Source organism: Salvelinus fontinalis, chromosome 22 (genome assembly GCF_029448725.1).
Source record: "Salvelinus fontinalis isolate EN_2023a chromosome 22, ASM2944872v1, whole genome shotgun sequence".
NCBI lineage: Eukaryota > Metazoa > Chordata > Actinopteri > Salmoniformes > Salmonidae > Salvelinus > Salvelinus fontinalis.
The window spans coordinates 42,515,214-42,533,849 of NC_074686.1; the positions used below are offsets into that span (position 1 = coordinate 42,515,214).

Consider the following 18,636-nt stretch of genomic DNA (forward strand, 5'->3'; position numbering starts at 1 on the left):
ATTTTAATGACATTATGAAGGGCAGTTCTGAACAGTTGAAACTGGATTTTAAAGAGCTGATTGACTCTCTGCTAGACACTAATAAAAGACCCATCATATCTGGCCCTGTGCCCTCTCTGATCATATCTGGCCCTGTGTCCTCTCTGATCATATCTGGCCCTGTGTCCTCTCTGATCATATCTGGCCCTGTGTCCTCTCTGATCATATCTGGCCCTGTGACCTCTCTGATCATATCTGGCCCTGTGTCCTCTCTGATCATATCTGGCCCTGTGTCCTCTCTGATCATATCTGGCCCTGTGCCCTCTCTGATCATATCTGGCCCTGTGCCCTCTCTGATCATATCTGGCCCTGTGCCATCTCTGATCATATCTGGCCCTGTGTTCTCTCTGATCATATCTGGTCCTGTGCCCTCTCTGATCATATCTGGCCCTGTGCCCTCTCTGATCATATCTGGCCCTGTGACCTCTCTGATCATATCTGGCCCTGTGCCCTCTCTGATCATATCTGGCCCTGTGCCCTCTCTGATCATATCTGGCCCTGTGCCCTCTCTGATCATATCTGGCCCTGTGCCCTCTCTGAATCGTGGCATTGAATACTTTAGCAGGATTCTTTCTCTTCACAACTGGCTACGTGACTATTGCAGTTTAATGGGAGTAACTTTATTGACAATTTCGATACCTTCTAGAAACAAAGGTCGTTTTATAAGGAGGATGGGATCCACCCAAATAATTTGGGATCCTGGATCCTTTCACAGCAATTTAAGGCTGCGTTGAGACAATGACTTATCAATGACCCAAGCCCAGCTCAGTTAATCTCTACCATTATGATGCCGACTTATCAGTGACCCAAGCCCAGCTCAGTTCATCTCTACCACTGAGTTGTCATAATGCTTCAGCACATGTACATTATCCCAGGGGGCGCTGGGAGACACAATGTAAGTCACCCAATTTATTTCCCCCCCTGACTGCCTCTGCTGATTCTACAGCTATTGTATTCAGTAATCATGTGCCTATGAACCAGATGTATACTGTTAGCACTGAGGCGGTGTGCCCTAGTAGGAAGTCCAATGTGAGCAGCTCACCCTGTTAGCACTGAGGTGGTGTGTCCTAGTAGGAATTCCACTGTGTGCAGCTCACCCTGTTAGCACTGAGGTGGTGTGCCCTAGTATGAAGTCCAATGTGAGCAGCTCACCCTGTTAGCACTGAGCCGGTGTGCCCTAGTAGGAATTCCACTGTGTGCAGCTCACCCTGTTAGCACTGAGCCGGTGTGCCCTAGTAGGAATTCCACTGTGTGCAGCTCACCCTGTTAGCACTGAGCCGGTGTGCCCTAGTAGGAAGTCCAATGTGTGCAGCTCACCCTGTTAGCACTGAGGTGGTGTGCCCTAGTAGGAAGTCCAATGTGAGCAGCTCACCCTGTTAGCACTGAGCCGGTGTGCCCTAGTAGGAATTCCACTGTGTGCAGCTCACCCTGTTAGCACTGAGGTGGTGTGCCCTAGTAGGAATTCCACTGTGTGCAGCTCACCCTGTTAGCACTGAGGTGGTGTGCCCTAGTAGGAAGTCCAATGTGAGCAGCTCACCCTGTTAGCACTGAGCCGGTGTGCCCTAGTAGGAAGTCCAATGTGTGCAGCTCACCCTGTTAGCACTGAGGTGGTGTGCCCTAGTAGGAAGTCCAATGTGAGCAGCTCACCCTGTTAGCACTGAGCCGGTGTGCCCTAGTAGGAATTCCACTGTGTGCAGCTCACCCTGTTAGCACTGAGCCGGTGTGCCCTAGTAGGAATTCCACTGTGTGCAGCTCACCCTGTTAGCACTGAGGTGGTGTGCCCTAGTAGGAAGTCCAATGTGAGCAGCTCACCCTGTTAGCACTGAGCCGGTGTGCCCTAGTAGGAATTCCACTGTGTGCAGCTCACCCTGTTAGCACTGAGCCGGTGTGCCCTAGTAGGAAGTCCAATGTGAGCAGCTCACCCTGTTAGCACTGAGCCGGTGTGCCCTAGTAGGAATTCCACTGTGTGCAGCTCACCCTGTTAGCACTGAGGTGGTGTGCCCTAGTAGGAATTCCACTGTGTGCAGCTCACCCTGTTAGCACTGAGGCGGTGTGCCCTAGTAGGAATTCCACTGTGTGCAGCTCACCCTGTTAGCACTGAGGTGGTGTGCCCTAGTAGGAAGTCCAATGTGAGCAGCTCACCCTGTTAGCACTGAGGCGGTGTGCCCTAGTAGGAATTCCACTGTGTGCAGCTCACCCTGTTAGCACTGAGGTGGTGTGCCCTAGTAGGAAGTCCAATGTGAGCAGCTCACCCTGTTAGCACTGAGGTGGTGTGCCCTAGTAGGAAGTCCAATGTGAGCAGCTCACCCTGTTAGCACTGAGGTGGTGTGCCCTAGTAGGAAGTCCAATGTGAGCAGCTCACCCTGTTAGCACTGAGGTGGTGTGCCCTAGTAGGAAGTCCAATGTGAGCAGCTCACCCTGTTAGCACTGAGGTGGTGTGCCCTAGTAGGAAGTCCACTGTGAGCAGCTCACCCTGTTAGCCCTGAGGTGGTGTGCCCTAGTAGGAAGTCCACTGTGAGCAGCTCACCCTGTTAGCACTGAGGTGGTGTGCCCTAGTAGGAAGTCCACTGTGAGCAGCTCACCCTGTTAGCACTGAGCCGGTGTGCCCTAGTAGGAATTCCACTGTGTGCAGCTCACCCTGTTAGCACTGAGGTGGTGTGCCCTAGTAGGAAGTCCACTGTGAGCAGCTCACCCTGTTAGCACTGAGGTGGTGTGCCCTAGTAGGAAGTCCAATGTGAGCAGCTCACCCTGTTAGCACTGAGGTGGTGTGCCCTAGTAGGAAGTCCAATGTGAGCAGCTCACCCTGTTAGCCCTGAGGTGGTATGCCCTAGCAGGAAGTCCACTGTGAGCAGCTCACCCTGTTAGCCCTGAGGCGGTGTGTCCTAGTAGGAAGTCCACTGTGAGCAGCTCACCCTGTTAGCCCTGAGGTGGTATGCCCTAGTAGGAAGTCCACTGTGTGCAGCTCACCCTGTTAGCCCTGAGGTGGTATGCCCTAGCAGGAAGTCCACTGTGTGCAGCTCACCCTGTTAGCACTGAGCCGGTGTGCCCTAGTAGGAATTCCACTGTGTGCACATTGGACTTCCTACTAGGGCACACCACCTCAGTGCTAACAGGGTGAGCTGCACACAGTGGACTTCCTACTAGGGCATACCACCTCAGGGCTAACAGGGTGAGCTGCTCACAGTGGATCAGAGAGGACACAGGGCCAGATATGATGATGTAAAGAACATTTGCTTTTGTGTGGTGTGTAATGAGGAGTAACTGTCACACCCTGGTCTGTTTCACCTGTCCTTGTGCTGGTCTCCACCCCCTCCAGGTGTCACCCATCTTCCCCATAATCCCCTGGGTATTTATACCTGTGTTGTCTGTCTTTGCCAGTTTGTCTTGATTTGTCAAGTCAACCAGCGTGTTACTCTGTGGGCCTGATTTTTCATTTTCTCTGTTTGCTAGTCCTCCCGATTTTGACCCTTGCCTGCCTTGACTCTGAACCCGCCTGCCTGACCATTCTGCCTACCCTGACCTCAAGCCTGCCTGACCATAATGCCTGCCCTGACCATGCTGCCTGCCCTGACCATGCTGCCTGCCTGACCATACTGCCTGCCCTGACCATGCTGCCTGCCCTGACCATTCTGCCTGCCTGACCATACTGCCTGCCCTGACCATACTGCCTGCCCTGACCATACTGCCTGCCCTGACCATACTGCCTGCCCTGACCATGCTGCCTGCCCTGACCATTCTGCCTGCCCTGACCATGCTGCCTGCCCTGACCATGCTGCCTGCCTGACCATGCTGCCTGCCCTGACCATACTGCATGCCCTGACCATGCTGCCTGCCCTGACCATGCTGCCTGCCCTGACCATGCTGCCTGCCCTGACCATACTGCATGCCCTGACCATGCTGCCTGCCCTGACCATGCTGCCTGCCCTGACCATGCTGCCTGCCCTGACCATGCTGCCTGCCCTGACCATGCTGCATGCCCTGACCATGCTGCCTGCCCTGACCATGCTGCCTGCCCTGACCATACTGCCTGCCCTGACCATACTGCCTGCCCTGACCATACTGCCTGCCCTGACCATGCTGCCTGCCTGACCATGCTGCCTGCCCTGACCATACTGCATGCCCTGACCATGCTGCCTGCCCTGACCATGCTGCCTGCCCTGACCATGCTGCATGCCCTGACCAAATAAGTCTGGCTGCACAACCGATTGGCAAACTTATTGCAAATTGAGAAATCATTTGACTAAACTGAAAAAAAGAAGAAACTACACGATGAAACAAAGATAAATGAAATAAAGAATGATAGTAAAAAGCTTTGGAGCACCTTAAAACTTATTCGGGCTAGGGGGCAGTATTTTCACGTCCGTATGAAAAGCGTGCCCAAAGTAAACTGCCTGTTACTCAGGCCCAGAAGCTAGGATATGCATTTAATGGTAGATGTGGATAGGAAACACTCTGAAGTTTCTAAAACTGTTAGAATAATGACTGTGAGTATAAAATAACTTATTTGGCAGGTGAAACCCCGAGCACAATCCAACCAGGGAAAAAATTATTTGAGGTCATTGTGTTTTTCCATATTTCAATGGGAATCCTGATTATTTAGGGCCCAGATTGCAGTTCCTATGGCTTCCACTAGATGTCAACAGTCTTTAGAATTTTGTCGATGTTTTTCTTTTGAGTAATGAAGGAGTAGTGCTGCTCTTTGTACGTGTCACCCTGAAGGGCTTTAGTCTTTTGTTGCTCGTGAACAGGAGCGCACTCTGTGTTATTTTTCTTTGGTATTGGAAACAGATTATTCCATCTTAAATTTTATCATTTATTTACATTTTAAGATACCTGAGGTTGGATTAGGAATGTTGTTTGAAATGTTTGGACCAAGTTTACAGGTAACTTATTAGATACTTTGTAGTCATATTGGGCGAGTTGGAACGGGTGTATTTCTGAATCAAATGCGCCAAATAAATTTACATTTTGGGGATATAAAGAAGGAATTTATCGAACAAAACAATCATTCATTGTGTCACGGAGACATTTGAGATTGCAAAAAGATGAAGATCTTCAAAGGTAAGGCATTTATTATATCGTTATTTCTGACTTTCGTGTCGCACCTGCCTGGTTGAAAGTGGTTTTCATGTTCATGTTGTCATTTTGTATGCGGGGCGCTGTCCTCAGATAATCGCATGGTGTGCTCTCGCCGTAAAGCCTTTTTGAAATCTGACACCGTGGCTGGATTAACAAGAAGTTAAGCTTTATTTTCATTGTATTACACTTTTATTTTCGTGAATGTTGAATATTTAAATTTCTGTAGTTTGAATTTGGAGCTCTGCAATTTCAATGGATGTTGTCAAATCTATCCCGCTAACAGGATTCGAGCGGGATTCGCGCTTAAGGGAGCTATAAGAGGTTAACTTCACTAGGGTAGGGGGCAGCATTCAGAATTTTGGATGAAAAGCGGCACCAAATTAAACTGCCTGCTACTCAGGCCCAGAAGCTAGGATTTGCATATAATTGGTAGATTTGGATAGAAAACACTCTAAAGTTTCCAAAACTGTTAAAATAATGTCTGTGGGTAGAACATAACTGATATGGCAGGTGAAAACCTGAATAAAATCCATCCAGGAAGTGGGAAATCTGAGGTTTGTAGTTTTTCAAGTGATTGCCTATCCAATATACTGTGTCTATGGGGTCAGATTGCACTTCCTAGGGCTTCCACTAGATGTCAACAGTCTTTAGAACGTTGTTTCAGGCTTCTACTGTGAAGGGGGTGCGAATAAGAGCTATTTGAACCAGTGGTCTGGTTGAAAGCCTTTAGTTTAGTCACGCGCGCGGCCGTGGGCACGAGCTCCGTTCCCTTTCATTTTTAAAGACAAAGGAATTGTCCGGTTGGAATATTATTGAAGATTTATGATAAAAACATCCTAAAGATTGATTCTATACATCATTTGACATGTTTCTACAAACTGTAATGGAACTATTTAGACTTTTCGTCTGGACTTAGTGCCCGCGCATTGTGCATTTGGATTACAGGACTAAACGCGCAAACAAAAAGGAGGTATTTGGACATAAAGATGAACTTTATCAAACAAAACGAAAATTTGTTGTCTAACATGGAGACCTGGGAGTGCCATCAGATAAAGATCATTAAAGGTCAGAGATTCATTTTAATACTCTTTCTGACTTTTGTGAGCCCTCTTCTTGGCTGGAAAATGGCTGTATGGGTTTCTGTGGCTAGGTGCTGACCTAACATAATCGCATGGTGTGCTTTTGCAGTAAAGCCTTTTTGAAATCGGACACTCTGGTTGGATTTACAAGAAGTTTATATTCAAAATGGTGTATAATACTTGTATGTTTGAGGAATTTTAATTATGGGATTTCTGTTTTTTTTTAATTGGCGCCCTGCAATTTCACTGGCTGTTGTCGAGATGAGACGCTACCGTCCCACTTGTACCAGAGAGATACATTCTCTCTCTGTGGTCTCTGGCTGGCACAGCCGTTGTCTGTTATTGCTCTTACGTGAACGTGAAGATATGAATGAGGTCTGGGAGTGTTTATTATCTGGCCAGAATGCTTGATATTACCGTAACGTTGGACATTGTGTGGTCAGTTTGGGCAGTCAAACATTCAACACACACACACAGACACACACAGACAGACACACACACACACAAACATACTGTACAGACAGACACACAGACACACACAGACACACACACACACAGACACACACAGACACACACATAGACACACACACACACAGACACACACAGACACACACAGACACAGACACACACACACACAGACACACACACACACAGACACACACACACAGACACACACACACAGACACAGACACACACACACAGACACACACAGACACACACACAGACACACACACACAGACACACACACACACAGACACACACACACACAGACACAGACACACACACACAGACACACACACACACACACACACACACACACAGACACACACACACACAGACACACACAGACACAGACACACACACACACACACACACAGACACACACACACACAGACACACACAGACAGACACAGATACACACAGACAACACGACACACATACAGAGAGACACAGACACACACACACACACACACACACACACACACACACAGACACACACATACAGACACACACAGACAACACGACACACACAGACACACACATACAGACACACAGACACACAGATGCACACACACACACACACACAGACACACACACACACAGACAGACACACAGACACACAGACACAAGTTATCTTCACTCTACAGAGGCCCATACTCCCACGCTCCAACTGGGGACAAATATTTATCATCCACTTGTGAAAATACTCTTCCTAAAAAACTATTTGAAAATCTCTTTTGCGCTGTGGTGGCTGTCCTCTGAGTATTACATTTCTTAACCGAACTGTGGCGATTCAATCAACAACACAGAGCAGAACCTCTCATATCCTCAGACTGTAATTTAAGTCAAGGATCTCAATGAGAAACATTAACTTCCGTGTGTAGTTTCTGTTTATCATGACTTTTGAAAGGCAGTGAGAACATTAAAGATAGGTTTGTGTTGAGTATTGATCATGTCACGTTCCTGACCTGTTTCTGTTAGTTTTTGTATGTGTTAGTTGGTCAGGACGTGAGTTTGGGTGGGCAGTCTATGTTTTCTGTTTCTACGTTTGTTTAAGGGTGACCTAATATGGCTCTCAATTAGAGGCAGGTGTTTTTCATTTCCTCTGATTGAGAGTCATATTAAGGTAGGTTGTTTCACACTGTTTGTTGTGGGTGGTTGTCTCCTGTGTCTGTGTATGTCGTTGCGCCACACGGGACTGTTTTCGGTTTGTTTATATGTTCGTTCTTTTATGTAGTCAGTTTTCCCTGTTCATGCGTTCTTCGTGTTTCATGTAAGTTCGTCGTCCAGGTCTGTCTACGTCGTTTATTTGTTTTGTAATTTTCCAAGTGTTTTTTCGTGTTCGTCTTCGTCTTTAAATAAATTCATTATGTCTTATTCAAACGCTGCGTTTTGGTCAAATCCCTGCTCCTCCTCTTCGGATGAAGAGGAGGAGGAAAGCCGTTACAGGACAACACTGTTAATGAGTCCCAAATGGCATCCTATTCCCTACATAGTGCACTACTTTAGACCAGAGCCCTATGGAACCCTATTCCCTATGTAGTGCACTACTTTAGGCCAGAGCCCTATAGAACCCTATTCCCTATATAGTGCACTACTTTAGACCAGAGCCCTATGGAACCCTATTCCCTATGTAGTGCACTACTTTAGACCAGAGCCCTATGGAACCCTATTCCCTATGTAGTGCACTACTTTAGACCAGAGCCCTATGGAACCCTATTCCCTATGTAGTGCACTACTTTAGACCAGAGCCCTATGGAACCCTATTCCCTATGTAGTGTACTACTTTAGGCCAGAGCCCTATAGAACCCTATTCCCTATATAGTGCACTACTTTAGACCAGAGCCCTATGGAACCCTATTCCCTATGTAGTGCACTACGTTGGACCTGAGCCCTATGGACCCCCAGCACTCCACATGGTGGGCTCTCCTGAACAAATCAGAAAGGTCAGTCGGTCTGAATTGACTGATGTGAGTGTGTGATCTCAGGGTGTATGAGGGGAGTATGTGATGTGTGAGGGGATCGGAGTGTGTGTGTGTGTCTCTAATGTGTGATGATTGTGTGTGGAGGTCGGACACAGAGCAGGGAGTGACAGAGAGAGTGCAGGTGAAACAACTATCAAAATATCCAGGGTCACAGATCTGTCTGTATCGCACACCTCTCCAATCCTATCCCCTATCCAACCCTCTGTCTGTAACCCACACCTCTCCACTCCTATCCAAACCTCTGTCTGTATCCCACACCTCTCCAATCCTATCCAATCCTCTGTCTGTAACCCACACCTCCCCAATCCTCTGTCTGTAACCCACACCTCTCCAATCCTATCCAATCCTCTGTCTGTAACCCACACCTCCCCAATCCTCTGTCTGTAACCCACACCTCCCCAATCCTATCCAATCCTCTGTCTGTATCCCACACCTCTCCAATCCTAACCCCTATCCACCCCTCCTGATCTGACATAATGTTATAACACTGCCCCTTTGATTCAGAGATCTTGCTTTTGAATTACAATCACAAAAAAATTGCCCAAACTAGATAGATGACATTCTACCAGACACCCTGAGAGTTTCCCCGTGTTCAAATACTGGGGGGAAACAGGTCTGACTTCATCAACACAAATGATATTAGATATGTTACTGACATCCAGATACCCTGTAAACATGCTGTACTGGTGTTGAGATGAACGTTGTCTAAAATATTCTTCCTTAACAGACACTCCTGCCTCGTGGTCAACTATTTCAATGAAATACAGAAGAGGTCTCCGCTGACAATGACCTACCAAAGAAGACTTCTAGTGAACATACCATCTTGTGTTTAGGTTCTAGTGAACGTACCATCTTGTGTTTAGGTTCTAGTGAACATACCATCTTGTGTTAGGTTCTAGTGAACATACCATCTTGTGTTAGGTTCTAGTGAACATACCATCTTGTGTTAGGTTCTAGTGAACATACCATCTTGTGTTTAGGTTCTAGTGAACATACCATCTTGTGTTTAGGTTCTAGTGAACATACCATCTTGTGTTTAGGTTCTAGTGAACATACCATCTTGTGTTAAGGTTCTAGTGAACGTACCATCTTGTGTTAGGTTCTAGTGAACGTACCATCTTGTGTTAGGTTCTAGTGAACATACCATCTTGTGTTTAGGTTCTAGTGAACATACCATCTTGTGTTAGGTTCTAGTGAACATACCATCTTGTGTTTAGGTTCTAGTGAACATACCATCTTGTGTTAGGTTCTAGTGAACATACCATCTTGTGTTTAGGTTCTAGTGAACATACCATATTGTGTTTAAGTTCTAGTGAACATACCATCTTGTGTTAGGTTCTAGTGAACATACCATCTTGTGTTTAGGTTCTAGTGAACATACCATCTTGTGTTTAGGTTCTAGTGAACATACCATCTTGTCTTAGGTTCTAGTGAACATACCATCTTGTAATCCTTCCATCCACGGTGGAAATCCACAGCTCCGTCTCTACGATGCTGCAGCACGGTCCAGCCCCCACCTCTCGTCTTCATATCACAGAACACCTGTGGAGGTAAACCCACTTCTGGTTACAGAACACCTGAACAGGTAAACCCACTTCTGGTTACAGAACACCTGTAGAGGTAAACCCACTTCTGGTTACAGAACACCTGAACAGGTAAACCCACTTCTGGTTACAGAACACCTGTAGAGGTAAACCCACTTCTGGTTACAGAACACCTGAACAGGTAAACCCACTTCTGGTTACAGAACACCTGAACAGGTAAACCCACTTCTGGTTACAGTACACGTGAACAGGTAAACCCACTTCTGGTTACAGAACACCTGAACAGGGCCCATGACATCTATATGAGTGTCTGCTGTATGTAAAGGTTTATCACTCAATGTTTTCGCTAGGAATACCTCTGGTCACACAGAGCTTGCTCTCTCTTCTCTCTAAAATATATTTATTTGACCTTTATTTAACTAGGCAGGTCAGTTAAAGAACAAATCCTTCCAACAACGATCGTTACATTATATAACTAAATTAACTAGAGATTATTGTCTTTTACTTTTTGTCTTCAGAAGTACATTTTACATTACATTTACGTCATTTAGCAGGCGCTCTTATCCAGAGCGACTTACAGTAGAGTGCATACATTTTATGACATTTTTACATACTGAGACAAGGATATCCCTACCGGCCAAACCTTCCCTAACCCGGACAACGCTATGCCAATTGTGCGTCGCCCCACGGACCTCCCGGTTGCGGCCGGCTGCGACAGAGCCTGGGCGCGAACCCAGAGACTCTGGTGGCGCAGCTAGCACTGCGATATCCCTACCGGCCAAACCCTCCCTAACCCGGACGACGCTATGCCAATTGTGCCAATGCACATTTGTGGCCTGCTGGAGGTCATTTTGCAGGGCTCTGGCAGTGCACCTCCTGGCACAAAGGCGGAGGTAGCGGTCCTGCTGCTGGGTTGTTGCCCTCCTACGGCCTCCTCCACGTCTCCTGATGTACTGGCCTGTCTCCTGGTAGCGCCTCCATGCTCTGGACACTACGCTGACAGACACAGCAAACCTTTTTGCCACAGCTCGCATTGATGTGCCATCCTGGATGAACTGCACTACCTGAGCCACTTGTGTGGGTTGTAGACTCCGTCTCATGCTACCACTAGAGTGAGAGCACCGCCAGCATTCAAAAGTGACCAAAACATCAGCCAGGAAGCATAGGAACTGAGAAGTGGTCTGTGGTCACCACCTGCAGAACCACTCCTTTATTGGGGGTGTCTTACTAATTGCCTATAATTTCCACCTTTTGTCTATTCCATTTGCACAACAGCAGAAATTTATTGTCAATCAGTGTTGCTTCCTAAGTGGACAGTTTGATTTCCCAGAAGTGTGATTGACTTGGAGTTACATTGTGTTGTTTAAGTGTTCCCTTTATTTCTTAGAGCAGTGTATGTTTTCTCTAGATAATACTTGGAAGTAAGAATCCACTCAGGTAATTTTGTCCAAAATCAAGGTTTAATGTATGGATTTGATTTGAAGGTTTTGATGTAAAGGGTAGTATCCTGTATAAAGCCTTGTGAGAGAAAAAAAAATCCAAGTTTATCTACTTTTATCCAACTATAATTCAAATTTTTGCTGAAGAACTCAGGCGACATTGATGAAACTCTCTTTCTCTAAGTGTTTCAATTAAGACGACCTACGCACAGACTCACAGGGGCTGCCTGCCGGGCTGCCTGTCGGGCTGCCTGGCTTCTGTCTTCCCTGTTACCTTCAACAAACAGGGATGATAAACTGAAAATCTCCATCGTAAAAGGGGAACGACAGGAGAATGGTGGAGAGAGGGGAGAGAGTGAGGGAGGAAATCCTGACACCAGAAGGGGTAGGAAATATAGTTTTAAAGTTGTCTCAGAAGCCTGAGGGAAGGAGGGAACATGGTATTCTGGGGTTGTCATGTGACCCAGGTGGGATGGTGAGAACATCCTGTCAGAATGTTCTCTTCTCCCTAGTGGGAGTGAAGGGGGAAGAATCCTAGCACTACATCCTGTCAGAATGTTCTCTTCTCCCTAGTGGGAGTGAAGGGGGAAGAATCCTAGCACTACATCCTGTCAGAATGTTCTCTTCTCCCTAGTGGGAGTGAAGGGGGAAGAATCCTAGCACTACATCCTGTCAGAATGTTCTCTTCTCCCTAGTGGGAGTGAAGGGGGAAGAATCCAGCACAACATCCTGTCAGAATGTTCTCTTCTCCCTAGTGGGAGTGAAGGGGGAAGAATCCAGCACAACATCCTGTCAGAATGTTCTCTTCTCTCTAGTGGGAGTGAAGGGGGAAGAATCCAGCACTACATCCTGTCAGAATGTTCTCTTCTCTCTAGTGGGAGTGAAGGGGGAAGAATCCCAGCACTACATCCTGTCAGAATGTTCTCTTCTCCCCTAGTGGGAGTGAAGGGGGAAGAATCCTAGAGTCAGTGACCAGCACTACACCACAATGGCACACTATTTTCAATATAGTAAACTACTGTTGACCAGTACCCAGAGTGCATTGCTTCTGACCAGGACCCATAGTGCACTACTGTTGACCAGGACCCAAAGACATTGGAGCAACGAACCGCCCTTGCTGTCTCTGCCTGGCCGGTTCCCCTCTCTCCACTGGGATTCTCTGCCTCTAACCCTATTACAGGGGCTGAGTCACTGGCTTACTGGTGCTCTTCCTTGCTGTCCCTAGGAGGGGTGCGTCACTTGAGTGGGTTGAGTTACTGACGTGATCTTCCTGTCTGGGTTGGCGCCCCCCCTTGGGTTGGTGCCGCGGGGGAGATCTTCGTGGGCTATACTCGGCCTTGTCTCAGGATTGTAAGTTGGTGGTTGAAGATACCCTTCTAGTGGTGTTCTGGGCTGTGTTTTGGCAAAGTGGGTGGGGTTATATCCTGCCTGGTTGGCCCTGTCCGGGGGTATTATCGGACGGGGCCACAGTGTCTCCTGACCCCTCCTGTCTCAGCCTCCAGTATTTATGCTGCAATAGTTTGTTTCGGGGGGCTAGGATCAGTCTGTTATATCTGGAGTATTTCTCCTGTCTTCTCCGGTGTCCTGTGTGAATTTAAGTATGCTCCCTCTAATTCACTCTTTCTATCTCTCTCTCTATCTTTCTCTTCTTTCTGAGGACCTGAGCCCTAGGACCATGCCTCAGGACTACCTGGTCTGATGACTCCTTGCTGTCCCCAGTCCACCTGGCCGTGCTGCTGCTCCAGTTTCAACTGTTCTGCCTGCGGCTATGGAACCCTGACCTGTTCACCGGACATGCTACCTGTCCCAGACCTGCTGTTTTCAACTCTCTAGAGACAGCAGGAGCGGTAGAGATACTCTGAATGATCGGCTATGAAAAGCCAACTGACATTTACTCCTGAGGTGCTGACTTGCTGCACCCTCTACAACCACTGTGATTATTATTATTTGACCATGCTGGTCATCTATGAACATTTGAACATATTGGCCATGTTCTGTTATAATTTCCACCAGAAGAGGACTGGCCACCCCTCATAGCCTGGTTCCTCTCTAGGTTTCTTCCTAGGTTCTGGCCTTTCTAGGGAGTTTTTCCTAGCCACTGTGCATCTACACCTGCATTGCTTGCTGTTTGGGGTTTTAGGCTGGATTTCTGTACAGCACTTTGAGACATCAGCTGATGTAAGAAGGGCTCTAAAAATAATTTTAATTGATTGATTGATCATAGTGACATCATATTTACATCATAGTGACATCATAGTAACACCATAGTAACAGCATAGTAACATCATAGTAACACCATAGTAACATCATAGTGACATCATAGTAACACCATAGTAACAGCATAGTAACATCATAGTAACACCATATTGACAGCATAGTAACATCATAGTAACAGCATAGTAACATCATAGTAACACCATATTGACATCATAGTGACATCATAGTAACACCATAGTAACAGCATAGTAACATCATAGTAACACCATATTGACAGCATAGTAACATCATAGTAACAGCATAGTAACATCACAGTAACACCATATTGACATCATAGCAACATCAGATTGACATCATATTGACATCATAGTAACATCATAGTAACATCATGGTAACATCATACAGACATCATACTGACGTCATAGTAACATCATATTGACATCACAGTATCATATTTTATTTATTTCCCCTTTATTTAACCAGGTAGGCCAGTTAAGAACAAGTTCTCATTTACAATTGCGACCTGGCCAAGATAAAGCAAAGGAGTGCGACACAAACAACAACACAGAGTTACACATGGAGTAAAACAAACATACAGTCAATAATACAATAGAAAAATAAGTCTATATACAATGTGAGCAAATGAGGTGAGATAAGGGAGGTAAAGTATATTGCCATCATATTAACATCATATTGACATCATATTGACACAACAGTAACATCTCTGAAGTCCAGAACCCAACTTTACTCAAATGACCACAACAAAACCTTCTGTGTGTTTGCGTTGCTAGGATACAAAACAACATTCCGTCTAAATCCCAGACCCCTACAGTGGAGACACACCACCTGTGGCAGAGGTGGACAACTTCCCTGTGTGTTCTCTCTATGAGAAATGTGCTCAGCGTTTCCAGTTCTTTCCCAGAGGAGTCCTCCATTCCCCATGCAAGGTCAAATACGTCGGAGCCTTTTTACCGAAAACTTGGAAAAAGAAAATAAGAATATACTACGGTTATTATCTGACAAGACCAGGGCTTAGTCCCAAATGCACCTTGTACCGTCTAAAATGCATTACTTTTGATGAGCAACCTATCGTCCCTGTTCAACAGAAGTACACTATTTCACTACTTAAGGGGATGGCGTGTCATTGTTGGACGAATTGTACGATTTTCACACCAAGACTGTGGTCCTAGGTTCTTTTAACCAATATTCTGAATTCAGACCATGGGACCTGAAATAGATTTTTTAAATAGGTTTTTAAATAGATTTCTAAATAGGTTTTTAAATAGATTATTTTGGAAGAAATCCAATTCCCTAAAGAGGGCATTGGATTGTGCTGACCAGTTCTGTCCTGGATATAGTCACAGGCATAAGACAGAGCCATTCAGGATCTATTGTGTTATAATGCTGCCGCCAGCTCATCACATTTCATAGAAATAACGTTTTTAAAATGATTTTACGCTGGTAAGCATGTGCAATTGTTGTTGTATTTTTTGGGGTATGTGTTTTATTTTTCCTCAAAGAAATTTTATTTTCATTAAATATGATATAATATATGATATAAATAAATATAATTGTACAGGATTACATCAGCATCCTTATCTAATATCCTGTTTTATATTCTAACTTTATAACTGTGTTAGAATGTCAGTAATGTGTGTATTTCATGAAGTTCAAACCAACGATGATATCTGTGGAACAAGATAATCAAAAATGACCAACAAGCTGTTATATAGCTGGTAACCATGGCAGCGTCAAAATGCGTCAACGACCAGGGCGTTTATTATACCCTGGCCAGGTTTACGAGAGGCTTTTTTTAGAAAGCAACTGGTGATTAAACGTTTTAAATTTGCTAAACGTCCATGCCATTTGTGTGTTGATTAAAACCTCCACGCCAGAAAAACTCACTTTGTCACAGCGGTTTGTTTTCACTAGTCAGTCGTTTGATCATCACAGACGGCTCAGTCCTTCCAACTGCATCTCACACAAATATGTGATTTTGTCTCATCGGGCCCCGTTACACACAAACAGACGCACACATTTAAACACACACTCTATATTAAGAATAGGGCAATTGAAACCTGCTCCAGATTACTGCAGCAGTCACCCAGCTTGCTGCCTGGCATGGGGCAAAAGAAAGAAAGAAAGAAAGAAAGAGAGAGAGAGACCGAGAGAGAGAGACCGAGAGAGAGAGACCGAGAGAGAGACAGAGAGAGAGAACGAGAGAGAGAGACCGAGAGAGAGAGACCGAGAGAGAGAGACCGAGAGAGAGAGAGAGACCGAGAGAGAGAGAGAGACCGAGAGAGAGAGAGAGAGACCGAGAGAGAGAGAGAGACCGAGAGAGAGAGAGAGAGAGAGAGAGAGAGAGAGAGAGAGAGAGAGAGAGAGAGACCGAGAGAGAGAGACCGAGAGAGAGAGACCGAGAGAGAGAGAGAGACCGAGAGAGAGAGAGAGACCGAGAGAGAGAGAGAGACCGAGAGAGAGAGAGAGAGAGACCGAGAGAGAGAGAGAGAGAGACCGAGAGAGAGACCGAGAGAGAGACCGAGAGAGAGACCGAGAGAGAGAGAGAGAGAGAGAGAGAGAGAGAGAGAGAGAGAGAGAGAGAGAGAGAGAGAGAGAGAGAGAGAGAGAGAGAGAGAGAGAGAGAGAGAGAGAGAGAGAGAGAGAGAGAGAGAGAGAGAGAGAGTGTGTGTGTGTGCCATGAAGCTTAATGGTTGGATGGCAGACAGAGATTGAAAGCACCGGGGTGACGCAGCTGGTGTGACGCAAATAGTACCCTGTACCCAATGGTCCCTGGTCAGTACAGAGAGAGAGACAGAGAGAGAGACAGAGGCAGAGAGAGAGACAGACAGAGAGAGAGAGAGACAGAGAGAGAGAGAGAGAAAGTAGAGTTTGTGAAAAAGCTATGAATAACAAAACACCAATTTCAACAGTATTTTCTCTGAACAGAGGTCCAGGCCTCTCTAAGTCTGTGCCAGCGATGTGTCTTGTCTTCAGACTGTGAGAGCGGAGAGTGGCTGGACTGGGCCTCTTGTTGATTGTAGCGTTCTCAGACATTTCCACTCGGCCATTCTCCCCCTCTCTAATGTATTACATTAAAACCCTCTGTCATTCTCCCCCCTCTCTAATGTATCACATTAAAACACTGTCATTCTCCCCCCTCTCTAATGTATCACATTAAAACACTGTCATTCTCCCCCCTCTCTAATGTATTACATTAAAACCCTCTGTCATTCTCCCCCCTCTCTAATGTATCACATTAAAACCCTCTGTCATTCTCCCCCCCTCTCTAATGTATTACATTAAAACCCTCTGTCATTCTCCCCCCTCTCTAATGTATTACATTAAAACCCTCTGTCATTCTCCCCCCTCTCTAATGTATTACATTAAAACCCTCTGTCATTCTCCCCCCCTCTCTAATGTATTACATTAAAACCCTCTGTCATTCTCCCCCCTCTCTAATGTATTACATTAAAACCCTCTGTCATTCTCCCCCTCCCTAATGTATTACATTAAAGCCCTCTGTCATTCTCCCCCTCTCTAATGTATTACATTAAAGCCCTCTGTCATTCTCCCCCCTCTCTAATGTACTACATTAAAACCCTCTGTCATTCTCCCCCCTCTCTAATGTACTACATTAAAACACTCTGTCATTCTTTCCAGGACGTAATGAGTTGTGGGGTCGTAACCCCTTACCTTAACTGTGTGGGTAGAGTTGGAGGGTCGTAACCCCTTACCTTAACTATATGGGTAGAGTTGGAGGGTCGTAACCCCTTCCCTTAACTATGCGCGTAGAGTTGGAGGTCGTAACCCTTTACCTTAACTGTGCAGGTAGTGTTGGGGGGGTCGTAACCCCTTAACTCTCTGGGTTGAGTTTGGGGGTCCTAACCCCTTACCTTAACTGTGTGGGTAGAGTTGGGGGTCGTAACCCTTTACCTTAACTGTGCGGGTAGAGTTGGGGGGTCGTAACCCCTTACCTTATCTGTGAGGGTAGAGTTGGGGGGTCGTAACCCCTTACCTTATCTGTGAGGGTAGAGTTGGGGGTCGTAACCCTTTACCTTAACTGTGCGGGTAGAGTTGGGGGGTCGTAACCCCTTACCTTATCTGTGTGGGTAGAGTTGGGGGGTCGTAACCCCTTACCTTATCTGTGAGGGTAGAGTTGGGGGTCGTAACCCTTTACCTTAACTGTGCGGGTAGAGTTGGGGGGTCGTAACCCCTTACCTTATCTGTGAGGGTAGAGTTGGGGGGTCGTAACCCCTTACCTTATCTGTGAGGGTAGAGTTGGGGGTCGTAACCCTTTACCTTAACTGTGCGGGTAGAGTTGGGGGGTCGTATGCTGTGGACACCATTCTCTGTGAGCCCAGATCTGAAGATTTCAGCACAGTTTCTGAAGATCACTGGCTCCTCCTTGGGTGTAGTGGGTATATCTGGGTAGAGAGGGATAGCATTCAGAATAATGACTATGGTTCTGGGTAGAGAGGGATAGAATTCAGGATAATGACTATGTACTGGGTATATCTGGGTAGAGAGGGATAGCATTCAGGATAATGACTATGGTTCTGGGTAGAGAGGGATAGCATTCAGGATAATGACTATGTACTGGGTATTTCTGGGTAGAGAGGGATAGCATTCAGGATAATGACTATGTTCTGGGTAGAGGGGGATAGCATTCAGGATAATGACTATGTACTGGGTAGAGAGGGATAGCATTCAGGATAATGACTATGTACTGGGTAGAGAGGGATAGAATTCAGGA

At 46.2% G+C, this 18,636-nt stretch overlaps 1 protein-coding gene across 1 annotated transcript in view; it reads right to left on the minus strand.

Moving 5' to 3' along the window:
- Positions 1-18,636, minus strand: part of LOC129820324 (angiopoietin-2-like) — a 101,339-nt gene that overhangs the window by 15,201 nt on the left and 67,502 nt on the right. The window contains exons 4-5 of the mRNA XM_055877395.1: positions 18,183-18,307; positions 10,124-10,225 (exon numbers count right to left, since the gene is read on the minus strand). Of these exons, the coding sequence (XP_055733370.1) occupies positions 10,124-10,225; positions 18,183-18,307 (227 nt within the window). The remainder of the gene's footprint in view (positions 1-10,123; positions 10,226-18,182; positions 18,308-18,636) is intronic.